The sequence below is a fragment of the Conger conger genome, chromosome 18 (assembly GCF_963514075.1).
Source record: "Conger conger chromosome 18, fConCon1.1, whole genome shotgun sequence".
Taxonomy (NCBI): Eukaryota; Metazoa; Chordata; class Actinopteri; order Anguilliformes; family Congridae; genus Conger; species Conger conger.
In genome coordinates this window covers 18,727,906-18,751,056 of record NC_083777.1, presented here as the reverse complement: position 1 = coordinate 18,751,056, position 23,151 = coordinate 18,727,906, and the positions used below count along the sequence as shown (strand labels likewise).

General features: G+C 48.9%; 1 protein-coding gene across 7 annotated transcripts in view; it reads left to right on the top strand.

The window, feature by feature from the left end:
* The first annotated feature begins 726 nt into the window (after window positions 1–726).
* LOC133118130 (lysosomal-trafficking regulator-like) overlaps window positions 727–23,151 on the top strand; it is a 35,019-nt gene continuing 12,594 nt past the window's right edge. For 4 of the 7 annotated variants that reach the window (XR_009706369.1, XR_009706368.1, XM_061227901.1 and 1 more), the window contains exons 1-29: window positions 727–822; window positions 2,788–2,879; window positions 5,711–5,891; window positions 6,258–6,342; window positions 8,154–10,164; window positions 10,370–11,240; window positions 11,401–11,559; window positions 11,733–11,880; window positions 11,995–12,215; window positions 12,737–12,803; window positions 12,965–13,074; window positions 13,570–13,957; window positions 14,118–14,268; window positions 14,415–14,588; window positions 14,824–14,981; window positions 15,261–15,448; window positions 15,781–16,026; window positions 16,240–16,413; window positions 16,736–16,885; window positions 17,058–17,195; window positions 17,512–17,698; window positions 18,112–18,240; window positions 18,350–19,013; window positions 19,398–19,578; window positions 20,121–20,290; window positions 20,711–20,941; window positions 21,419–21,585; window positions 21,748–21,900; window positions 22,438–22,599. Coding sequence is in view for 5 of the 7 variants with exons in the window: in XM_061227901.1 (XP_061083885.1) it covers window positions 5,718–5,891; window positions 6,258–6,342; window positions 8,154–10,164; window positions 10,370–11,240; window positions 11,401–11,559; window positions 11,733–11,880; window positions 11,995–12,215; window positions 12,737–12,803; window positions 12,965–13,074; window positions 13,570–13,957; window positions 14,118–14,268; window positions 14,415–14,588; window positions 14,824–14,981; window positions 15,261–15,448; window positions 15,781–16,026; window positions 16,240–16,413; window positions 16,736–16,885; window positions 17,058–17,195; window positions 17,512–17,698; window positions 18,112–18,240; window positions 18,350–19,013; window positions 19,398–19,578; window positions 20,121–20,290; window positions 20,711–20,941; window positions 21,419–21,585; window positions 21,748–21,900; window positions 22,438–22,599 (7,657 nt within the window). In the remaining 2 variants the exon portion in view is untranslated. Of the gene's footprint in view, window positions 823–2,787; window positions 2,880–5,710; window positions 5,892–6,257; window positions 6,343–6,410; window positions 6,457–8,153; window positions 10,165–10,366; window positions 11,241–11,400; window positions 11,560–11,732; window positions 11,881–11,994; window positions 12,216–12,736; window positions 12,804–12,964; window positions 13,075–13,569; window positions 13,958–14,117; window positions 14,269–14,414; window positions 14,589–14,823; window positions 14,982–15,260; window positions 15,449–15,780; window positions 16,027–16,239; window positions 16,414–16,735; window positions 16,886–17,057; window positions 17,196–17,511; window positions 17,699–18,111; window positions 18,241–18,349; window positions 19,014–19,397; window positions 19,579–20,120; window positions 20,291–20,710; window positions 20,942–21,418; window positions 21,586–21,747; window positions 21,901–22,437; window positions 22,600–23,151 lie in introns of those variants that run through there. The other 3 variants (XM_061227902.1, XM_061227905.1, XM_061227904.1) reach the window with 3 other exon arrangements.

The window sequence follows — 23,151 nt, the reverse complement described above, 5'->3', positions numbered from 1 at the left end:
ATATTGAGTAACCTTGAAAAATTGGATAACCTAGTAAACACTGTAATATGCAAGCTGAAAATAGTTGGTTACTATACACAATATTCAAGCAAAATTAAAAGAATCCAAGCTTCTAGATTTGGCCAGTTGTCTCATTGCCCTATTGCAACTATTGCCTATTGCTGAGCATAGCCCTAGCAGTGGTTTAGCGTCAGACTTTACCAAATGGGACAGGATGGTAGAAGTAAAGCCCTTGGATCTTAAACTTTGTATCTCTCTAACTGTTCTGCATGGTGACTTAATAATATAATTAAATATGAAATGAGATATTCTTTCTTGAATCCCATGGGGGTAATAAAGCAAAAAAAGATGATTTGCCTACAAAGCTTTATATTATTGTTTGCTTTCTGTTTTTGATGCAAAACACTGTTACCTTCACCGCTAAGGGTTCATCCTTTGTGTGTACATAATGCACACACAAGTGAGTGACTGTGTCTTACTGATACAGTATTCATCATGGGATATCTGATTAACTGAAAGAGACTGGTTCCGTTATGGAGGCCTGCATGGAGAGAGAGAGTCGCCTCGGTGTGCCAGTCCTTCCTGTTTACAGTAATGACATTCACACATTCCACTTTCTCAAGCATTGTTTGTTTGTGGGTAAGTGCTTTCACTTTTTATCATTGCCCATGTGACCGCCCAGACTGTGATTGTGTGCCTTACCTCACATGGTGGTTTAGCAGAAAGCAGACATCCTGTCGCAGAAGGGTCTCACAGCACTGTTTTTCCATTGGCCTGAGTAGATGTTTGAGGTGTTCTGATTCAGAGAGGGGGACTTGCTTGGTAAGTTATCATTATGTTTTGATTTACATTATGGTTATATTTAAATGGTGCAAAGTGATGATATAGTTTGTTCTCATTTCAAGTTCTCTTTTCTAGAGTGGTTAGTAGAAGCTTACTAACCATGAGTAAGTCATGCAGGTGAAAAGCACAATGCACTGATGAAGAGATGCATGATATGGATAGTCCAGGGAAGATATCAGTGACTGATATGGGTCTGGCCATATTAGCTGCTGAAGCTGATGCATCCCCGTTTTACATTACAGCACAATTGCAAACTGCAACCAAGTTTCTACATTCATGAAAGAGGTAGATGGGCATAGACCTCAACAAAAATGTACTATTCAAAATTGTTCTAATGTTCTATTCAAAATTGCTTACTTTCCTATTAAGCAGAAAATATGAGCCTGGAGAGCTACCGAGAGTCTGTATAGCCTCACTTGTGAGTGTGCTTGTAATAATGTAATAATGTAATGTAATAATGTAATAATGATAAAGTAAAAAGAAATAATAAATAAGAAGTTCTGTTGACTACTCTGTGGCATATCATTTACAGCATCAATTGCCTCTCAAGTGCATCACTTCTTCCATTGTCATATTGGCTGTAAACTGAGCTTATTTAAACAAACTCGTTGTCACCCCATATCAATATTTCCACAATATTTTCATGTGACTTGAGCACTGTGGCAACCTGCAACTGTTAAAATGCAAGAGTACAGTCACATTTCTCTATCCTTTAATACTTTAATCCTTTAATTAGTATTATTTGTAATACAAGGTTGAATGCAAGTTTCGTCAGGAAATCGCACCCCTGCTTTCACATAACCCCTGATCAACAGGAAATGTGATCATGCTTTGTTTAAAAGTAGCATTTTTCCTGCTTCTGGGTAGTCATTCAGTCAGGGAAGGGATGTAAATGCAGGGAGTGGCAGCTCCTTCAGGGAAACTTTTCCTGTGGGATCCATCTGGAGCTGCTTTCAGGAACAGGAGAGATAAAGGATTTCACGCTGCAAGCTCAGGACAAGCTTGGCCGCGGCTACTGCACAAACCAACCTGCTGTCCGAAAAAAGCATGAGATCTCTCAAAAGCTGTGGAGGCCAATGACTGAGCCCCTGTCTTCAGCATTCAGTGCCTGTCTGCACATTGCACTCTCTCTGCCCACTTTTGAGCCTCAATGAGCTGCTTTTTGTTCTTCATTTGGCTCTTTCTCCCCCTGTAGCTGTCTGGTATTATCTGGTATTGCATTAGAATGCAAAAAAGCACCTTAGATGGATTTAACCAGCTTAAAATGAAACATCCATAACCTATGTGGTATTGGGAATGTCCATTCCTTTCAAGTAGTACTCATCTGGGTCACAGAACTGTTTGATCCAGAAGGGGAAATGTGTCATGATGATTCTCATCAGAGCACTTGTTGAACATTCAGACATTTGGCCAGCATTGTAAATCCTGAGGCTAGCTGCTGACCTGCTTGCATGAAGAACTCAAATATTTTTCATAAAGAACTATCATAATATGACACCTCAGAGAAGAGCTCCCAGCCTCTTGGATCATTACAGCATCACACCTCAGCACATACTCACATGTTTGGTTCTTAAGATGGCCGACACTTGCTGGGTGTTTCTCTCCATCCTGGGGAACTGCACCAGGCCTGAGTTTCCTTATCTCAGAAAGTGATTACTTCCTTATTGAAGTCATGCTGCCTTTTCAGGTCTCTCTTCTCTCTTTCCTCTATTATGAGTGCTCTAATCTTGCATTCGCTTGGGCATGTGAGTAACCCTGGTTCCACTTAATGAAGTTAGTCTTGTTAAGGTCTGGGTCCCATGCTCGAGTGAAAAGGGGAAACCATGCCATCCTGGGTTGTGAAGGGAGCCATTTGTTTGGAAAGGACCCGTTTGTTGTGACTGAACTGTCGAACACGCAAAGCTTGCTTATAACGTTGAACTTTCTCTGTTCATCCTGCTACAGGTCAGTCTGCGGTCGCTGGAGTATTCCCTGTGCCTCTTCCACTGTGTTCAGCGCTTTTAGGACTCCAACACCGAGGACACTCTCATATTCTGGTATTTCAGTGTGCTGCCTGACTCTGCACTGTGTGTGTTAAGAGCTTATGTTCAGGGGTACAGTACAACACCTGCACCTTAGGATCTGAACCTGCATTTGTCTTAGTATCTGCATGGGTGAAGGAAATTGTGTTTTGACTTGTGGCCGAGAGCATAATCTCTAATGAGAGCTATTTTATAGACTGTAAGTATACATAACATATATATTTCTACAGTGTTTGTCAGCTACTCTACATATCACATTTAGAGTATCTGTGTTAATGGCGGGATTCGCCTGACTGCAGTAATGCGGGCAGTGGGCACAGGTACACATGGGCAGGCTCTGGCAGTAATAGCAGGCCTGGGAGGACAGTAGGGAGCTGAAGATAGGGATGTCATGCTACTAGTGTTGTATAATGGTTAGACAACTGGAATTGTCTATCTCCTTCAGGAGATACCCAGCTCCATGAATGGATTGTGTGTGGAAATGTAATCTGTGTGAGTTTCTCTGGATAAAAGGGACTGTAATTGCTGAAATGTACTGTAATGTAAAGCACGCACACAGTAGTAGTGTAGTCTCACGTGGGCTGTATGTAGACAGTACTGGAGGCATGTAAGCAGTAGTTGTTGAGAGGCATTTCTTGATGTCGTACTGATTGAAGGCAAGGTTTGTTTAGTGTAGTGTAGTTGTATTGGTATCATGTGACAGCACATGCTTTCATGCTCTTGACATAGATACCTTCCATTTTAAATGAGTCTGTAATTCAATTTGCCTACACCCACAGTAATGATGATCATTTCTGAGTCAGAACTGTGTCTGTATGTGCGCCTGTTTGTGTGTGTGTCTGTGTGCGTGTGTGTGCCTGTATGTGTGTATATGTGTGTGTGCATGTTAGTCTCCGTGCAAGTAAAAAATGTACCCAATTGATTATGTCTGGATGAAATATGCAAATAACAGCATATTCTTAATCGTATCTGGAATGGCACTCAACAATGAAGGCAATGTTTTTTCACTGGTAAACCTGATTTGGTATATGTATATACAAAATGTATAACAAGTCTCCTATTGTTACTTTTAAAGCATACAGTAATTAGGTTATTGCGTAATGGAAAACAGACTGTGATCATTTAACCCATCGTGAGTTGTAGCAACATGCTGGTTTAATTTTTCATTTTGCATCAGGCAGAATTTCTGGTGAGTGAATTCTAGTTAGTTTGTGCTTCTCAAACATGACATGGGAGGGTTTTCGGTAACTTGCATTACAATAGCAATTAAAGGTACTAAAATAGATTCAATAATGGAAATATTAAAATATCTGCATTATGCAGTTTAGCAGAGGAGAGAGGGTTGGTAGTGTTCAGTCTCTGCTCAGTTTGCTTTGTTTGTTCTGGAAAATTCTGCTTGATGTTGAGTCACTCTGAGGTAATGAGTTCAGAACGTTGGTGCTTTGCAAAGCCAAGGGCACCTCGGTCCTCTCTGGTATTGTTAACTTTTTTGACCAAGAGATTAGAATAATTTTGGATTTCTATACCGTTTCTAATTCATTTGATGTTGAGGTAATGGCCACAGGAGGGTGCTGTGTGAGAGCACTTGGCTGATCTGGGGAGAGTAAATTGTAAAGTTCCAGGGTATTGACACTAAAGCACTTTGGACTTTAATGTAGCACAGAGGCTATTGCAGAGGGAGGGAAAGGGGAGGCAGGGAGAGATGAAAAGACATGCTTCTAGCTTGAGAAATTCCAAACAGGATTGTCACCAGGAGAAGGTTATTTCCCCACCCTGCCTTTAAAATTGTCTGTCATAGCTAGAGCACAGAAGTGAACAAAACCAAATTACTGTATTTCAATACATTTTGAAGTAAGGATAGGACTGTAGCATTACCTCTGTGTCTGGATATCACAACCAAAACTTCAGGTAGTCCCTTCTCCAATAATATGGAATGGCGAGCTAATGCAAGAAATGTATGTGAAGATTGTATGTATGGCATCAGTTAGTCACTGACCCCCAGGGGTTACACCCTGACTCAGATATGAGTGGTTAACACTCTGGCTCCTCCCCCTCTGTATCAGCTCAGATATGTATGAGTAGCAGAAGTAACACCCTGACTCCTCCCCCTCTCTCTCAGCTCAGATATGAGTGGTGCATTAACACCCTGACTCCTCCTCCTCTCTCTCAGCTCAGATATGAGCGGCGCATTAACATCCTGACTCCTCCCCCTCTCTCTCAGCTCAGATATGAGTGACGCATTAACACCCAGACTCCTCCCCCTCTCTCTCAGCTCAGATATGAGTGGCGCATTAACACCCTGACTCCTCCTCCTCTCTCTCAGCTCAGATATGAGCAGCACATTAACACCCTGACTCCTCCCCCTCTCTCTCAGCTCAGATATGAGCAGCACATTAACACCCTGACTCCTCCCCCTCTCTCTCAGCTCAGATATGAGTGACGCATGAACACCCAGACTCCTCCCCCTCTCTCTCAGCTCAGATATGAGTGACGCATTAACACCCAGACTCCTCCCCCTCTCTCTCAGCTCAGATATGAGGGCGACATGGCTCAGGCAGTAAGAGCAGTCATCTGGCAGTCGGAGGGTTGCCGGTTTGATCCCCCGCCCGGGCTGTGTCGAAGTGTCCCTGAGCAAGACACCTAACCGCCAAATGCTCCTGACGAGCCGGTCGGGGCCTTGCATAGCAGCCAATTGCCGTCGGTGTGTGAGTGTGTGTATGAATGGGTGAATGGATAAGTATCAATTGTACAGCGCTTTGGATAAAGGCGCTATATAAATGCCTGCCATTTACCATTTACCATATGAGTGACACATTAACATCCTGGCTCCTCCCCCTCTCTCTCAGCTCAGATATGAGTGGCCGTATTAATGCACTGGTGCGGGACTTCCTGACTGATGTGCACCAGATGTGCAGCGCAGCGGCGGAGGAGGATCAGGAGGAGGGTTGCATGTTGAAGCTAAGCGAGTACCTGCTCAGAGGGCGGGGTTTCCTGCTACTCAACACCATGGATCATGTCATGGACCAGGTTGAGATATCCACTAGCCATAAACCACACCTGTCGCACACTCATGAATGTAGCACGTCCAGCTAATACAGGAACAAGTATGCTTCTAAAACACACACACACACACACACACACACACAGACAGGGAGAGGGTGGTATTTAGGGGCGTGCCGACACGCAGGTATCACATACGGGACTCAGACCCCACTGCTCCCTCTAATGAACTCTCTCTGTCTTGTTTACCACCCTCAGCCCCACCCCCTACACCCTGCCTGTCACAGGGGTGGGGGTGCAGCTGCTCTGGGGAGGGAGAGAGAGAAAAACAGAGAGGGAGAGAGAGAGTGGAAAGGAGAGAGCTGGTGATAGCATGTTGGTGGTATTCTACAGGAGCTGTTGGGCCAGGAGGAGCTGTTGAAGTTGCTGCTGTCCCTGCTGCCTCTGGTGTGGAGGATACCTTTACAGAACCAACCAGGTGAGTCCCGGCGCGACACTCATCCAGAGAGGACAAGAGGAGCCCTTCTCCCTGGGCTCTGTGCCAGGGGATGGGGCATCTGCCCCTGCAGTGTGTTTCCCCATACCTGCTGCTGTCACATGACCTTCTCCAGCTGTGCTGTCACCCAGTCTACTTTCTTTCCTGTGGTCTTCTTGTGGTATTCTACAAATACTTAAAAATAACCACACTAACCACAAATTTATGAGGGTGGGAATGTGTCAATCCCTCATTCATTGTTTTGACTAACCCACAGAGCTTTCCTGAATCTGCTTACATTCATACTGTCCAGCTATAGACTCACAGTGTGAAGATTGTGGTTATCGATGGCTGAGGAAATCTGTACAGGTTTGTCTGTTGAATTAATCTCTTGGATTGTAGACTTCTCCAAATATTTGCCATTTGTTTTTACATTTATACTTTTTCTTAATTGTGAAGAACCACACAGCATTATTCCCTTGAGAAATGTACCTGGGTGTAGAACGCAGCCTAGTCTTCTCTGTATCCAGTGGAAGCTGTAGCTCTTCCCAGACCCAGGTCTCCCAGTTCAGACCCTGGCACATGATGGCTGACTCAAACATGCTGTGGTGAGGATGAAGTAAGAAATATTCCACTGGCAGAATCAGTGTTTACTGCACAGCATGCAACTGCCTCTGTCATAACTTGTCATGAATGGAAGTCGCTCTGAATTACATTTTGTCGTAAATACCGTAAGTGCTATCTGTTAAGTTTTGAACTTCTGCTATATCGCGCTATGTGTAAATACATTACCATTTATGTTCCTTTATACAGCAGATTAACACAATGGCTTGGTTCCATATCTGAGTATTATTATTTCTTTGGGGAAAAAAACACCAAAATCCCTGCTGAATGGAAAATTACATGCATATTGTTTGCTTTTCTCATTATTATTTATTTATTTATTAACACCAAGAACAACCAAAACAATACTAATAATATGTATTTGGATGTTTGCTATTCAAACATACTGCAGACAAGATGATGGTGATGGTCTCCGCTGTGGCCAAAGGCAGTTGACCCCGAGGTGACACAGGCCTGTGGCAGGCGCGTGTTAATTCTTTCTAACAAGCCCCTCACACATTTCTGCCTTATTGGGTCCTATATTTAGGCTGTGACCCAGTAGAGCGCACCTTCAGTTGAGGGTTTTTATGTAATAACATCAAATATTGACTCATTGTTGGTTTAAAATTAAAACATTTAATAAAAATGTTAAGTGCGATTGAATTGGAACCCAAAGCTAGAGATTGACAGAGTTGTATATTTATTGCATGTTTCCCTGGCCAAGCTGGTGAAAGTGAACTTTATAGTTCAGTATACATAATTGCATAGAGAAGCAGTTGAAGAGCTGGCCCCTGAAGGGTAGAGGCTCCTGTAGAACAGTTAGTGATGTGACTTGTATTTCTCCAGCATGGTCAGGTAAGATAATTTATCTCAACAGTGAAAGTGGTCCCATCATGGAATATCACTTATTATTCATGTACTATATGCTCTTTAATTCCACATACTGGTGCTAAATTGTGTAAAGCTACCTTTACGAAATGGGCTGTACTCATTATGGTCTACTTTTGAGACTGTAATGAGACTTTCTGAAGTACTGAAGAGATTTATGAAACACTTATGAGACTTTCTGAGATACTAACGAGACTTTCTGAGACACTATGATACTTTCTGAGGTACTAATGAGACTTTTTGAAACACTAATGAGACTTTCTGAAATGCTAATGAGGCTTTCTGAGACACTAATGAGTTTTAATTTTGTTTCATCTCTTCAGAATACACGCTGTCTTCACTACCCAAAGTGTTTCTCTGGCCTGAGGGGAAGGTGTTCCTGCTGAGACCAGGGAAGGAGAAGGCTGTCCCAGAAGCACAAGAAGCTAGAAGGTCACAGTGCCAGCTCAGGACCTCCCAACGTCGTGTGTTGAGGAATATACGCCTGTCCCAGCTGAGCAGTTCCGATTCTGACACCCCTGCAGATAAGCCCGTCAGCTTTGAGGGTAAACGTCACCGATCCTGTCGATCGACCCTGCCAGTCAGCTCCCAGGCCTGCCGTACGAAAGCCCCAAACGCACCGCCTCCCGACATAGAAACCATGAGCGCTCCAGAGCGCCTGGACCTCCAGCAGAGGCCTGACAGCGAGCTGCTCATAGAGCCCGCTGCTCTGTCCATCTTTAATGGCATGGAGCAGTCACCCCTGGACCTCTGCCACGTCCTGCTCTCCTTGCTGGAAAAGGTCTGCAAGTTTGACATGAGCCTCAACCACAACCCCGGGCTGGCCATCAGCGTGGTGCCCACCCTCACCCAAATGCTGGTGGAGTTTGGGGACTGCTGTGGACCGGGGAGCGGCGGGGCGGAGGACCTGGCTCAGGGCTGGACGGAGGAGCCGGTCGCCCTGGTGCAGAGGATGCTGCTGCGCTCAATCCTGCACCTGATGTCCTTGGGCGTGTACCAGGGGGAGGAGCTGCCCCAACACCTCCGCAGGAACCTGACCGGCTTGCTGCAGGCCACCCTGAAGATCCGCAGCTGCCTGGAGCGGCAGGCCAACCCCTTCGCCCCACGCCCCAAAAAGACCCTGCAGGAGGTACGGGATGATTTTTCTTTCTCCCGGACCCGCCACCAGGCGCTGCTGATGCCAGATCTCCTGGCTGGGGTTCTGCAGGTATTGCTGGGCTCCCTGCAGGCCTCTGCCCCAAACCCCTTCTTCTTCAGCCAGGCGGTGGAGCTGCTGCAGGAGTTCCTGCAGCACCGTGGCCTGAGGCTGCTGGAGTGCGCCGTGCTGCAGCTGGAGCAGCCTGCCATCCGGGAGTCTTCTGTGAGCGAGGAGGCAGCCATACGCTCACGCGAGATCATCGCCGCCACGCTGAACATTGTCACCGCCATCAAGAAGACCAAGTCTGAGCAGCAGCACCAATCCGTGTGTGCCCGGCAACACCACGGCCGCTGCCAGTACTCCCAGTTCCTGCATCACCACCATGACCTCTCAGGCCCACCTGCCTCCTCCTTAACACAGACCGCTCACCAAAACCCCTTCCAGGAGGACATGCTGGGTGAGGAGGCACCCTACCCTGAGCGCTGCTGCTGTCTGGCAGCCGTCTCCCAGCAGTGCCTGCACCTCCTCCGGCTACTGCCGGCCAACAGCACCCCCTCCCTGCAGATGGAGGCTGGGCTGCAGGCTGTGGGGATCTGCTGCTGCATGGACCCCAGCTCCGTTGTGGGCCCCCTCCTGCACCTCCTGGGCCTCCGCAGCCCGGGAAGCCCGCGGGCCAGCGTGCTTAACCTCCTCAGCCATCTGCTGCTGGAGCAGCTGGGGGCGGGGCAAACTACACAGGCAGCCAATCAGGTGGCCTGTAACATCTGTACTCTGGACAGCAGCCAGTTGCCGGGCCTGGAGGCAGCCCTGAAGGGGGGTCCTGCTTCCCCGCCTTCTCCTGGCTCTCAGGGTGTCCTGTCCAGAGAGGGGGCGGGGGGCGTTGAGGACCTCCTGTGTAAGTGGGAGGCTCTGGCAGCCTATCAGGACCAGGCATTCAGCGAGGACCAGCAGCTCAGCCTGCTTATGGCGGCTCACGTGCGCCAGCTGGTCCTGCGGGGAAACCCGGTGGTGTGCTGGCAGCTCTACAGCCACATCTTCAGCCCCCTGCTACAGCGGGGCGTGGAGCTTGTCCACCATGCCCAGCAGCTGGGTGTGTCCACCAGCTGTGCCCAGGCCTGCAGCTACCACAGCCAGTGCCTGAACATAGAGGTGCTGCAGGTATACATACGCACACTGCCTGCATTACTGCAGTCCAGGTGAGCCCCGTCTAAAAGGAGCCATCTCCTCTCCTCTGTCCTCATTCTCTGTACCACAATACTGGGTCAGGATTGCTAATGTAATGTTATTAAATAGCGAATTACCTCGATAGGTTGTTGGCCTGGTAATGTTCTGAGTGTGGTGGTGGTTTGCATGGCAATGTTCTGAGAGTGTTTGTGGTTCTTGTCCTGTCGACCCCAGCAGAATGACTTGGAACCTGTTCCTGAGCTGTAATGGACTGAACCAGGTAACAGAGCTGGTGTACCTGGATGCCACACGGCCCTGGGCCCTCAAGGTGTTTGAGATGTTCATCCTGAGTGAGTCAGAGGAGCAGAGTGACACCATGCCGCAGGACCCAGTCCCCACGGAGACAGGGGCCACAGAGGGAGTGGGGGGGTCTCCCTCCACATTGTGTGAGGGTCTGAGGGACAGGCAGAGCCACCAGAGCAGGGAGGTGGTGGGGATGGGGTTGGGGCACAGTGGGGACGACACTCATCTCAGCACCATCCATCTCTTCCTGCGCATGGCCTTCCTGTGCGTCAGCAGGGACTCTGACTCAGACCGTGACTCCGCCAACGACTCGGAGGACACGTCCGGCTATGACAGCACGGCCAGCGAACCTCGGGCCGCCTGTCTGCCCCGCCTCTCCCCTGACCGCCTGGCTCTGCCGTCAGGTGACCAGGTTCGGCGTGCGGCCGATGTGTGGACTGTGTGCCGAGCGGTTTACCTGTCCAGCAGCACCTTCCAGAGGCAGTTCTACAGGCTGGGGGGGCTGGAAGTCTGCCCCCACCTTATTACCCTGGTCATCCAGACTCTGGCCTCTAAGACCTGGGACAGCAGAGCCAGGAGGAGGGAGCCCAGGGGGAAAGCCGTTCCTGCACACCCAGACACAGCCCAGGGTTCTGCTGATCCCCCCGGCCCAGAGCGAGGTGAGGCCCCAGCCAGAGACGGCCTTCGGGGGCCAGAGGAGGAGTGGGCTCTGGATAGCTTGCGGCTGCTGGAGGTTCTCATATCCATATGTCTGCACAGCTGTAGCATGGCCCAGCATAAGAATGAGCCTCATCTGCCCCCTCAGGTACAGCTCAGCACTATCCCACAACTCTCCCACAGACTCACACATACCCGCACACATGTACCCCCACATTGACATACCTGGCCTGATTTATTGCTACAAGCTATAACACAATTTGTTTCACACTGGTCCGAACAAACACATGTTTTGCCTCTCTCTCCAGTTGCAGTCAGTAGAGAAGGTTCTGGCTGGGGTGAGAGACCAGCTCTGTGGTTTGGGTGTAGTGGATACTGACCTGGCAATCCCACTATTTGACTCTTTGCTGCGAGTGGCCCTGTGCTCCAGCTCCAGGTGTGAGGCCACAGAGGAGAAGAATGCACTGGTAAGAGTATTACTGTTCTGGTGTTTGACCTTGGGCTATCACCTTGGTCACCTTGGGTCCTGACCTGATCCTGCAGTAGTTAATGACATTGGTACTTTGTGTGTGTGTGTGTGTGTGTGTGTGTGTGTGTGTATGCATAATGCGTGTGTGTGTTTGGGTCTGTGTGTGCAAAGTCCTTGTGGGAGGAGGAGTTTGTACCTCCTACAGGAGATCTCTCAGAGGAGACAGAGGGGCCACAGGGAGGAGAATTTAGGACCCTAGGGGGAGAGGAAGGATACGAGGCTGACAGTGAGAGCGATCCAGAGTATAACATCCACCCAGGTACAACATGGCTGCAAAATACTTTTCTCACATTGATCTCACTGCTTCACACATTGGTCTCTCAGTTTCCCATGTTGATCTCACTGTTTCTCATAATCTTTTTGATTGGTATAGCAGGTGAAGAGAAAAGGTTGGCTCAAGTATGGAGAAGCGTGTTTGGGATGAATTCAGAAGGTCGCGGCAGGGAGGAGCTGCTGTTTCCGGAGATCTGCACCATGGAGCTACAGCTTCTTTCTGCTTCTTCCCCAAACCTGGAGGTCCTCCTCCACGTCCTGCACAGCCTGCTGGGAGTGGTGCGCAAAAACCCCCATAATGCTACGCTCCTGTACCAACAGGTTAGTACCCTCCCCCATCTGCTCATCCAAATACTCCACTGATCTTAGTGCACTGACTGCCTGCTTGTCTATCATCAGAGAGGGGATTTGAAAGAATTTCCTGAAGCTGAATGAAGATCAGACAGAGACATTTTAATTGGCCCCAGATCAATCCCCAGATAAAAGGGATTAGCTTTATACTAGGCCCAGCAGTCTGGCTTTGCAGACAAAAAAAGTCTGCCATAGAAACTAACCCATACATTATTCATAACACTGCTGCATTTTAACCAAATCCAAGGAGAGAGCACATTACTGCTCTTCTGCCCAGCATTACATTTGCTCTTTTAATTGCTTTGTAATTGATTGCCAAACCTATCTATTTCTTGACTCAAACCATTAGATCCTCCACTGCTAGTCTGCTCAGTTCAACTGAGGTAACGGACATAGAAGAGTGGGAAAGCTGCCTTCTGTTCTACCAGCTGTGTTAGAGAAGCTGATGCCATTATGTGTCCATCATCCTGAAGTTGTTTTTGCCTGCACAGGGGGCTGTGGAGACCATTTTGGGAGGATTCCAGAACATTCTGAATGAGTCTGACTCTTCCTTTCAAGGTGAATTTGTTTATTCTCCTAAACATCCATAAAAACCATGTCCTTTCTGGGTACTGCAGTGATTCCTGGTCTGTTTCGGGCATTTTGTGTTGGTAGAGTTGCATGCCTGCAGGATCTCTAACCTCACCTGGGCGTGTACCTGTGTTCTTGCATCTGCACAGCATGTCAGGTAGTGCTGGTGGAGCTGCTGGTAGCCATGGTAAGGGATCACATCACAGCAGAAGAAGTAGCCCTGTTGATCCGGCTGTTCCTGGAAAAAGAGACTCCCACAGTGAGTAGCGCCCTCTTAAGGCTAAACAATAGCACTTCACGTGATTTATATTCACTTCACTGATGAAAAAGTGGGAAATTCCCTCCTTGTCCCTGAATGGCAATGGCATTTTAACTTCAAGGGGCGACAGGCTTGTATTCTCAAAGACTTGAGTTTAAATACACAAGTTAATGCAAATTTCTCCAAAAACAAGCGAAAAAGCACAAAAAGACAAACTCAGACAAGCAAGTAGAAGCAGCAACAGCAATAGAAATTCAGAGTCAGGCACTTAACCACAAATGGTCACTAGAGACCATTACACCTTGTAGGCCATGATAGTACAGCTTTGTGGGCCATGTGTGATGTGTGTTTCCTGTCCATTGTTAACTGCTTAGTGTTTAGTGCTGTTTGTATAGCATTTAGTGTTCAATGCTGTTGGATTTTTGTGCTGGCTGACTGTGTGGTGTACTTAAAGGTATAAAGGGATTATGGGTACAATATTTTGTCCTGCTGCAGGATGTGGTTCTGAAGGGGATCCTGCACATTGTCCAGGCCAACATGGACATGGAATCTCTACATTTCCTGTCTTTCCCGCTGCTACCCAACACATCCTGCCCAGGTCCCAGACATAGCCGGGGTGGCAGAGCGTGGAAGGGAAAACCGTCCCTGGGGGGCAGGGAGGGGAGCGGGGAGACTCGCCCAGCACACCAGCTCACCTCTCCCTGGTATGTGGCCCCCATCCACCTACCTCTGGTGGGGCAGAACTGCTGGCCACACATAGCCGATGGCTTCAGCCTGTCACTCTGGATGAGGGTTCCATTCACTGCACAGGAAATCTCTGCCCACTTGGACAGGAAGTCTATGAGATCTACAAAGTTCAGGGACAGCAAGGAGGACAGCACAGGTATTGAGAACCTCACTTCAGACACTATTATTCATAAAATTGACAATTTAAGTTAAGCTCCTCTCAGCCCAAAAGACTGTTAATTCATGAAAGGACCTCCAGACTGGAAGGTTGAGCTGGTTTGGGTTGTGTGTGGGTGAGCCTGGCCTTTTTCTTCCAGAGCAGGAGAAGTGTCCCTCAGTGGGGCGCCGGGGGACACTTCCGGGAGACTCGCTGGTGGAGGAGGGCTTTCTTCACATTGCCTCACTGGGCTCCAAGGCTCTCATGCTTCAACTGTGGGCCCACTTGTCCACCGGAACCTTTTTATTCAGGTGAGATTAAATGTGAGCAGGGTTTGGCTTGCTCTGTTGTTACATGCTCTTTATGTTAATCTGTTACTCTTGAAGCAGGGTTTGTTTTACTCTGTTGTTACTCTTTGAGTAGGTCTGTTGTTAATCTGTTCTTACTCTTTGAGCAGGATTTCTGTTGACCCTAATGATGAGATGAAAGCAGGTCTGCTAGCCCAAGCAGAATCTGGGGAGGGGCTCCTGGTTCCAGGCCAGTGGCAGCATGTTGCCCTCACCTACACCCAGCAGCCTGAAGGCAAGAAGAACGTCAGCAGCACCCTGGTGCTCTGGGTGTGCGGCGTCAGGTACATCCCCCTCAAGATAGTCACTACCACTGCACTCTCCTGCACTGAAAATTGAAATAGAGAAGCTGTATTAAAGACACATACAAGTCTTGTGTTTAAGCTGAAGCCACTCATTAAAACGACTGTGAGCCCTTGACTTTTGTGAACACAACGATTTTCAATTATCCAATTTTAAGTTAAGTGTGCACATGTATGTAAGTGCATTTAAGATAGAGGGGGATTTCTCTCTCCACAGGAAATGTGAGCTGTCTCTGGACTACACTCTCCCCAGGAAGTCCAGCCTGTCCACAGACACAAAGACCTTCTGTCTACTTGGACACTACCTGCCCTGTGCAGATGAGCTGGACAGACAGAAAGCATGCTGGGATATGGGCTGTGTGATGCTCTTCAACGGTATGTATGATCACACTACTCCGTCTCTGTATCACTCTTGACTGGAATACAATCTGACTACTTAATCTTGTGTCAGGATAGGCATTTGGTATTCTACTTTAATCTGAACTGAATTTTAGTTTTCCTTGCTTTTGTTTTTGCTTAATGGGTACCAGGGTCTTAGCAGAAGAACTTCAGTCACTAATCTCACCTTGAACATTCTGCACACTTGGATGGGAGAGGGGTAAAATGTCACATGTAGCCCTGTGTAGCTTTCTCTGATGTGTCTATGTGGATTAGGCTCTAGGGTGAGTCTAGAGGAAGCCTTTTACCTGTACGCTTGTGGGCCGGACTGTACCTCCGTCATACCCTGCAAGTATGGCACCCCCAGCCCAAAGGTGTCCAGGTACATGACCCAGGAGGGCCTGCAGGACTGGGACATGGTATCCAGGAGCAGGGCAGGGGGACCCGACACTGCATCACTCATTGTGAGTCTGGGCCAGAATTATTGACATTATTGAATACACAGTAAAAATTGGGTGCATTCATGATTTATTTATGTTACTTTGTGTGCCTACTGTCTATTAGGGACATAACTCATTTTCTTGTTAGAAATGATCCTGCCTCAAATAAATACATGCATTACTGATTAGTAATGAATGAGGCAATCACTAAAAGGCATTTAGGTTATTGTGACTTTTCTTCCTTTTTGAGTCTGTAATCATGTTTGTGAGTGCATGTGTATGCATCTGTGTGTATCTGTGCAAATGTGCGTGTAGGTGTGCACATCTGTTTACCTGTACTTGTATGTGTTTTTCAGGAGGGTTTGGCGGTAGTGTACATCCCAAGCTGCCCCAGTCAGTACTCTATCTACGAGCCACTCGCAGGGCTGAAGGGACAGCCCAAGATGGCAGTGACTCAGCGGACTTTGAGCACTAAGATGGCGCAGAGCAATGTGCTGGAGCCCCAGGCCCTCCGCACCCTGAGGCCCAGCGAGTCCCAGGGGCTGCAGAGCGTTCTGCACACCATCGGGGGCGCAGGCACCTTCATATTCCTCTTTGCCAGGGTACAACACGCTCCCCTAGCACTCTCTCCTCACATTCACTACTGACTGAAAAAGGTTTTGGGGTTGTTTAGCCCAGTTTCTTATTTAAAATGTCACCAGGGCACATCCCCCTGACACGAACAATATACTAAGACTCATAACTGTACAAGGCTACTCTCTACTCTCTCTCTCTCTTAGACACTCTCTGCTTTTCCCTCCCTCTGACCTCTGAAGGTTGTGGAGCTGAGTGACAGTGAGCAGACCCAGGCTCTGGTCTTGCAGATCCTGCTGTCTCTGGTCAAACAAAATCAGCACCGAGTCCAGGAGATGGACAGCTGCCATGGTTACTCCATGATCCACCAGGTTCTCATCAACACCAAGTGCATTGTGGGATACCATATACTTAAGGTTTGCAGATCTACCCTCTCTTCTCCTGTTGGTTGTTTCTGTTTTCTGTTGTGAATGTAAACATTGGTCTTGCTATATATTTATGAGAGTATTAGAAGCTTTTTAAAGAAGGTTGCATTCTTTTAAAATAATTAGCAGAAGTAAAAGAAATGGGGAAATGGGTCACAGACATAGACATATATTGTTTGGCTGCTGCATGTGAAATATGGGTGCGACCTGTTAAATGTAGTTGTATCCTGTGAAGTGTTGCATTAAGCAGGAAAGAGATAAGAATGTTTTGACCTTTAACCTTTACACGCTTTGCCCTCGGATCTGCACCCAGGCTGTGCTGGATGGCTGCTGCAGTCAGGAGATCCTCACTGTCAGCGAGGATGGGCACTTCTGTCTGAACACTGAGTCCACAGCGGTGGTGCAGGACCTGAGACTGCTGTCTGTTGTGCTGCTGGACTGGAAGATCTGGTCCCGGGCTAAGGTACGCCTACCCGCCTGTGTCTCCGCCCCCCTGCCCATTCCCACCTATCAGCTGCCTCATATGTGAAAGGCTCAGTCCCATCTGTCATGTCAATCATTCTGAGTGAAACATGCAGTGTGGAGTGTGTGATAAATGCAGTGTACAGTGCATGATGGGCCTATATTTCCCTTAGGATGGGGTATGGGAGACCCTGCTGGCAGCTCTAGAGATCCTCATCAGGGTGCACCACCCCCAGCAGTCTTTCAACATCCAGCAGCTACTCAAGGCCCAGGTGGTCCACTGCTTCCTGCTCACCTGCCAAGTGCTGCAGGTATGTTACACTTCCCTCCCATTTCACTTATATGAAGAACCTTCAGGATTAATAGTACAGTTAGTATAGTATGTGCCTGGCTGTCTACATCAATCACAACTATCCCCTGGAAAATTGTGTGCATACCCTACTGTGCTACATGTATACTTCCGCACTAGCTAAATACTGTATCAACATTTATAGCGTGCATGTGTCATGATACATTTTACAGATAGTGCTCAGCTGGCAGATCTGTCAGTGAATGGAGAGACAGTATTTAGGGTAGGACAGGGTGGTCCTGTCTCATACCAGTTTGGTCCCTGTTCACTTCCTGCAGGAGCAGCTGACCCCCATTTCCCAGGAGGTCTGTCTGTCCTTCACTAAGATCATTCAGGAAGTGCTGGGCTCCCCTCCAGACCTGGACCTGCTCCGGCTCATCTACAACTTCCTGTTGGCTGTGCACCCACCCACAAAGACCCACGTGTGCCACACCCCCACCAGCTTCTACTTCTACCTGCACATTGGTGCGTGTGTGTGATTCTGTCTGTGTGTGTCTGCTGAGGGCTGCTGTGTTCGTGTGTGTGTGTGTGTGTGTGTGTGTGTGTGTGTGTGTGTGTGTGAGTGTATGTGTGTCTGTGTGTGTGCATATGTTGCTGAGGGCAGGGTGCTCTGAATGCAGTCGTCAACGGTGTGTGTGTGTTTGCGTGTGTTCTGAGGACCGTAGTAAAGTGTGTGTGTGTGTTTGTGTGTGTGCTGAGAGCAGTGAGCTCTGAATGCCATAAAAAACTATGCATTTGTGTGTGTGTTTTTGCATGTGTGCTGAGGGCAGTAGTAAAGTGTGTGTGTGTGTGTGTGTGTGTGTTTGTTTCCGTTTCCGTGTGTGCTGAGGGCAGTGTGCTCTGAATGCAATAGTAACCGTGTGTGTTCTGTGCCACAGATGGTAACCTGCACAAGGAGAAGGTGCAGTCCATAGTCTCTCTGAGACAGTTGAGCAGGGGGGAGCAGTCCTCCAGCAGTTCTGTCCTCTCCTCCTCACCCATCAGCTTCACTGCAGCACAGCCCCAAGGTACAGCTGTGCAAAACCCTCAACCCCCAGTATGTGTGTGTTCTGTGTGTTTCTGCATGTGTGTGTGATTGTAGTAAAACTACCCCATTTTCCTCCCTTTGCGGAATAGATCCAGTTCCACCACCCTCTCCAGAACAGGACGGTGAGGATCAGCCTCTGCCCCCCTCCAGTGACGCTCCATCGCCCCCCTCCTCCCCATCGCTGTCTCATGGGGAGGGTGACGGGGGCCCCTCAGGATCTCACCAGAGCAGCACGGAGACGGTGAGGAGGGAGGGCGGTGAGGCGCTTCTGAGCAGCAGTGACTCAGGCAGCACCGTGTGTGACCTGCGGAGAGCCGGGGGCGTGAGGGACGCGTCCCCCGTCAGTGTGGAGGAGGAGCCGGAGGAGGGAGATGTGGCTGAACGCTTTGATTCAGCCAGTGTGGAGGTACCGTGCAGGCCTGACAGCCTGCAGCGTCTCCACTCTCCCCAGAGGAGGAACAGCGCCTTCACCAGCCTGGGCCTGGCTTTCCCCACCCACAACGGCACCCTGCCAATCACCCGCAGGAGCAGCCTGGTCTTCCCCGCCCACAACAGTGCCCCGCCAATCACACGCAGGTGCAGCCTGGCTTTCCCCGCCCACAACGGCGCCCAGCCAATTACGCGCAGGGACAGCCTGGCGTTCCCCACCCACAACTGCAGCATGGCTGACAGCGGGATGCTGCCCATGACCTGGGAGAGCTACGCCTACAGGCCCGGCTACCAGGCCTACAGCAGGGCCGGCTCCACTGACAGGTACGGCCCCCTCTGGAGGTTCAATGCCAGAACGGTCTGTCTTAACAAGTGTTTCAGTCTACAAGTCGGAGGTGCTGGATGGCTCATTTGGTAAAGGCACAGCTGTGTTGCATGCTGCTGATTGACTGCCTTATCAGCACCAAATAGATATCCGTGGAGATATGTTTTTCCGTGTCTGAAGTTTGCATGGAAGTTTACTATCACATTATTTAAGATTGAAGAAAAAAAAGATGTTGGCCAATATGAAGCATGAAAAAAAAAAAGTTACAAACATTTGATTATCATTAATATAAGAAATCGAGTTTGTTCCTTTAAGGAGTTTTCTCCTTCTCCCACGGTATAGCTGAGTATGTTGGCTGATACTTGGTGTGCGGTGCTGTGCAGGTCTGCTGTGGAGGACTGCCTGGTGCTCATGTGCTGTGGGCTATATGAGCTCCTGAAGGGAACCCTGCTGCTGCTGCCAGACCGCATGCTGGACCAGGTCATGGACAAGCTCATCCAGCCCCAAGCGCTCATGGTCCTGATCAACCACTCATCACCTCTCATCCAGCTGAGCGTCATGAAGGTGCCTCCCCAGCATCACCCCCTCTCCTCTCCTCTTTACTCCTCTCCACTCACCCCCTCTCCTCTCTACTCCTCTCCACTCACCCTCTCTCCTCTCCTCTTTACTCCTCTCCTCTCACCCCCTCTCCTCTCTACTCCTCTCCACTCTACTACTCTCCTCTCCTCTTTACTCCTCTCCTCTCACCCCCTCTCCTCTCTACTCCTCTCCACTCTACTACTCTCCTCTCCTCTTTACTCCTCTCCTCTCACCCCCTCTCCTCTCTACTCCTCTCCACTCTACTACTCTCCTCTCCTTCCCTCCTCTCCTATCCACTCTAGTCCTCTCCTCTCATCCCCCTCTCCTCTCCACTCTACTCTTCTCCTCTCATCCCCTTTTCATCTCCACTCTACTCCTCTTCTCTCACCCCCTCTCCTCTCTACTCCTCTCCTCTCTGCTCCTCTCCACTCATCCCCCTTTCATCTCCTTCCCTCCTCTCCTCTCCACTCTACTCCTCTCCTCTGTCAGGCTCTTATCGCCGGTTTTTCTCTCCTGTCCGTCTCCAGTTGCTTGATGCTTACTTCATTCGGGCCACTAAGGAGCAGAAGGAGAAGTTTGTGAAGGGGCAGGGCTTCTCCCTGCTGGCCAATCAGCTGTACCAGCAGCAGGGCTCCCAAGAGCTTCTGGAGTTCTGCCTGGAGATGCTGTTTGGTCGCCCCGTAGGACTGGAGGACGAGTGAGTGAGGGGCGGGGTAACACACTGTCACATGACCAAGCCAATGAGTTCCTTTACTCTACTGACCATGTTTATTTATTTGTGTGTGACGTGCTTACATGCCTGTGTGTGTGCGTGTATTTGTGTGTACGCACGTGTTTGTGTGTGTGTGTGTGGTGCATGTGTGTGTGTTTGTATGTGTGTGTGTGTCTGCATTTGTGTGTCTGTGTGTGTGTTTATGTATCTGTACGTGTGTGTGTGAGCACAAGCGTGTGTGTCTGTGTGTGTGTTCATACACCTGTATTTGTGTGCACATGCGTGTGTGTGTGTGTGCGTGTGTGTGTTTGTGCATGTGTGTGGTGGATGTGTGTGTGTTTGTATATGTGTGTGTGTGTGCACATGCGTGTGTGTGTGTGTGTGTGTTTGTGTGTGCACGTGCAGGCTGGATCTAGAGGACACAGACAGCACAGACCCGTTCAGGAAGCGCTGCATCATCCCGCTGCTGGGGCTGATAGAGAACTCCCTGTATGAGAGCACGTTGCTCCACAGCGCCCTGAGCGTCCTGCGACAGCTGCTCAATGCCTGCCCCAAACTGGGGGACATCCTGCTGGACCATGGCCTGCTGTATGTGCTGCTCAACACGCTGGCCACCCTCAACGGCCTGGAGGACGGGTGAGCTTTACACCAATCACAACACACTGTGCTGACCCTTTAAACCAATCACAACAACTAGCGCTGAGCTTTTAAACCAATCACAGAGCACAGCCTGCTGCACGTGCTGCTCAACAGGCTGGCCACCCTCAATGGCTTGGAGAACGGGTGAGCTTTAAACCAATCACAACACACTGCGTTGAGCCTTTAAACCAATCACAGAACATGGCCTGCAGCATGTGCTGCTCAACACGCTGGCCATCCTCAACAGCCTTGAGAATGGGGGGGGGGGGGGGCATCAGTTCACCTCACGTCATCAGCCTCACAGTGAACAATTCAGCCAATATCATTCAATCATATCATAATGATGAATTTTATAATAATGACAATGACGTATACATAAATGTGAAACAAGCAGGGATGTCACTGATGTGCTCTGTGTATGTGTGTGTGCGTGTGTGTGTGTTTTTGTGACAAACATGGCTCTCCTCTCTGCAGAATGGCTCTCAATGAATACAGGCTCCTGCTGTGTGACATCCAGCAGCTGTTGGTGGCTGTGACCGTCCACTCCTGCAGCTCCTCGGGGTCCCAGTACTTCCGCATCATGGAGGACCTGATCACCCTGCTGGGCCACCTGCACAGCAGCAGTGTCCAGCGCACACGGGGTGAGGGTGGGGGCTGTCCGTCTGCACCACAGTACTCTCTCACCCATACATACACACATACACCCCCACACTCACACTGAGTGATGCAGTGAAAGCCCCTTTGCTTCAGTGCAGTAGCTGAGTCTGTCCTTCTGTCCGTTTGTCCGTCCCGGGCTCCCACAGAGATGGCCGTGGTCCTGCAGTTCAAAGTCCTGCAGTCGGCCATCGAGTTCATCCGGACCACAGCCAATAAGGATGCTCCAAATGAGAGCAGTTCTGAAGACCCGCCTCCCTCTCCACGCCGGTCTCTTCAGCAGAAACGCAGGAGCATAGCAGGTGAGGCACCATGGGGATCCAAAGAGGTTAAAGTGCACATACAGTACCATACCAGCAGGATTTTTCTCTGGGATCCATCAGGTGAGAAAAGTTTGCATTTCTTGTATAATGTGGTATTGGGTCATTTTCTGCTGAGCACCAGAGAATATTCAGTAGTCCACATGAATGTGACATAATGAGTGGAGAAATTGCTGGTTCAATCCCGCCCTGAGTTTGTCGAAGTGAGCAAGACACCTAACCCCCAATTGCTCCTGGTGAGCTGGTTGGTGCCTTGTATGGCAGTTGCCATTGGTGAGTGTGTGTCTGTGTGTGCGTGTGTCAATGGGTGAATGAGACACATTAATTGTACAGCGTTTTGGATGAAGGCGTTTTGTAAATGTAGACCATTTACCATTTTAGTGAGCCAAGGAATCTGAGCACCTGACGGTGGTCTTGGGAAGGCTCAAACTCTTACCTGTCTTTCTGTCCTTCTACCCCCCCCCCCCCATCTTGTGTCTGTCATATCCATCTTTACCCTCCCTTCGGCCCTGGTCCAAGGTTCTATGGCCACCAAAGACTCCCTTTTCCCACGAATACCACGGCAGCACTATTGTTCATACGGACAGATTCCACTCCCATCCCCCTTCAGTTTCCTGTCCCAGGACTGCCCCCTTCCCTCTCCCACAGGGACCACCTCTTTCCTGCTTCCCGCTGATGCAGGTGCAGTACCTGAGCACTCCCCCATGGAACAGACCATCCTCACATGGGGAATGCGCTTCTGTTCCATTGCAGGGAATTTATCACCATCTCATGAACTAATAATAACTTTCGTCTGTACTACAAGAAAGATATAGATGTGAGGGAAAAGGTTCAATGAAGGGCAACCAAATTGATTCCAAATATGCTGTAAAGGATGAAAGTTATGAAGAAAGACTTAAGATGCTTAATCTCATCAAGCTTATTAACAAAGTGAAATACACTACAGGCTGACTTCTGTTAACAGAAAAAGTGTGCATGTATGAAAATTAGGATAAATTCAGCACAGGCATTACAAAGTATTTTTTCAAGCAGAGAGTGGTCACTGTGTGGAGTAGCTTGCCAAGTCACGTAGTGGTGGCAGAAAGACCAGGTTTGATAAGGTCCAAGATACTATCTAGCTTTTAGGTAAACTAAGCATTAGGTACACTTTACTGGTAGGAAAAGGCAAACGTCGCTGGAATGGCCTGTTCATCATTATATAGTGTTATGTTAATAATGTGCTCAGTATTTCCC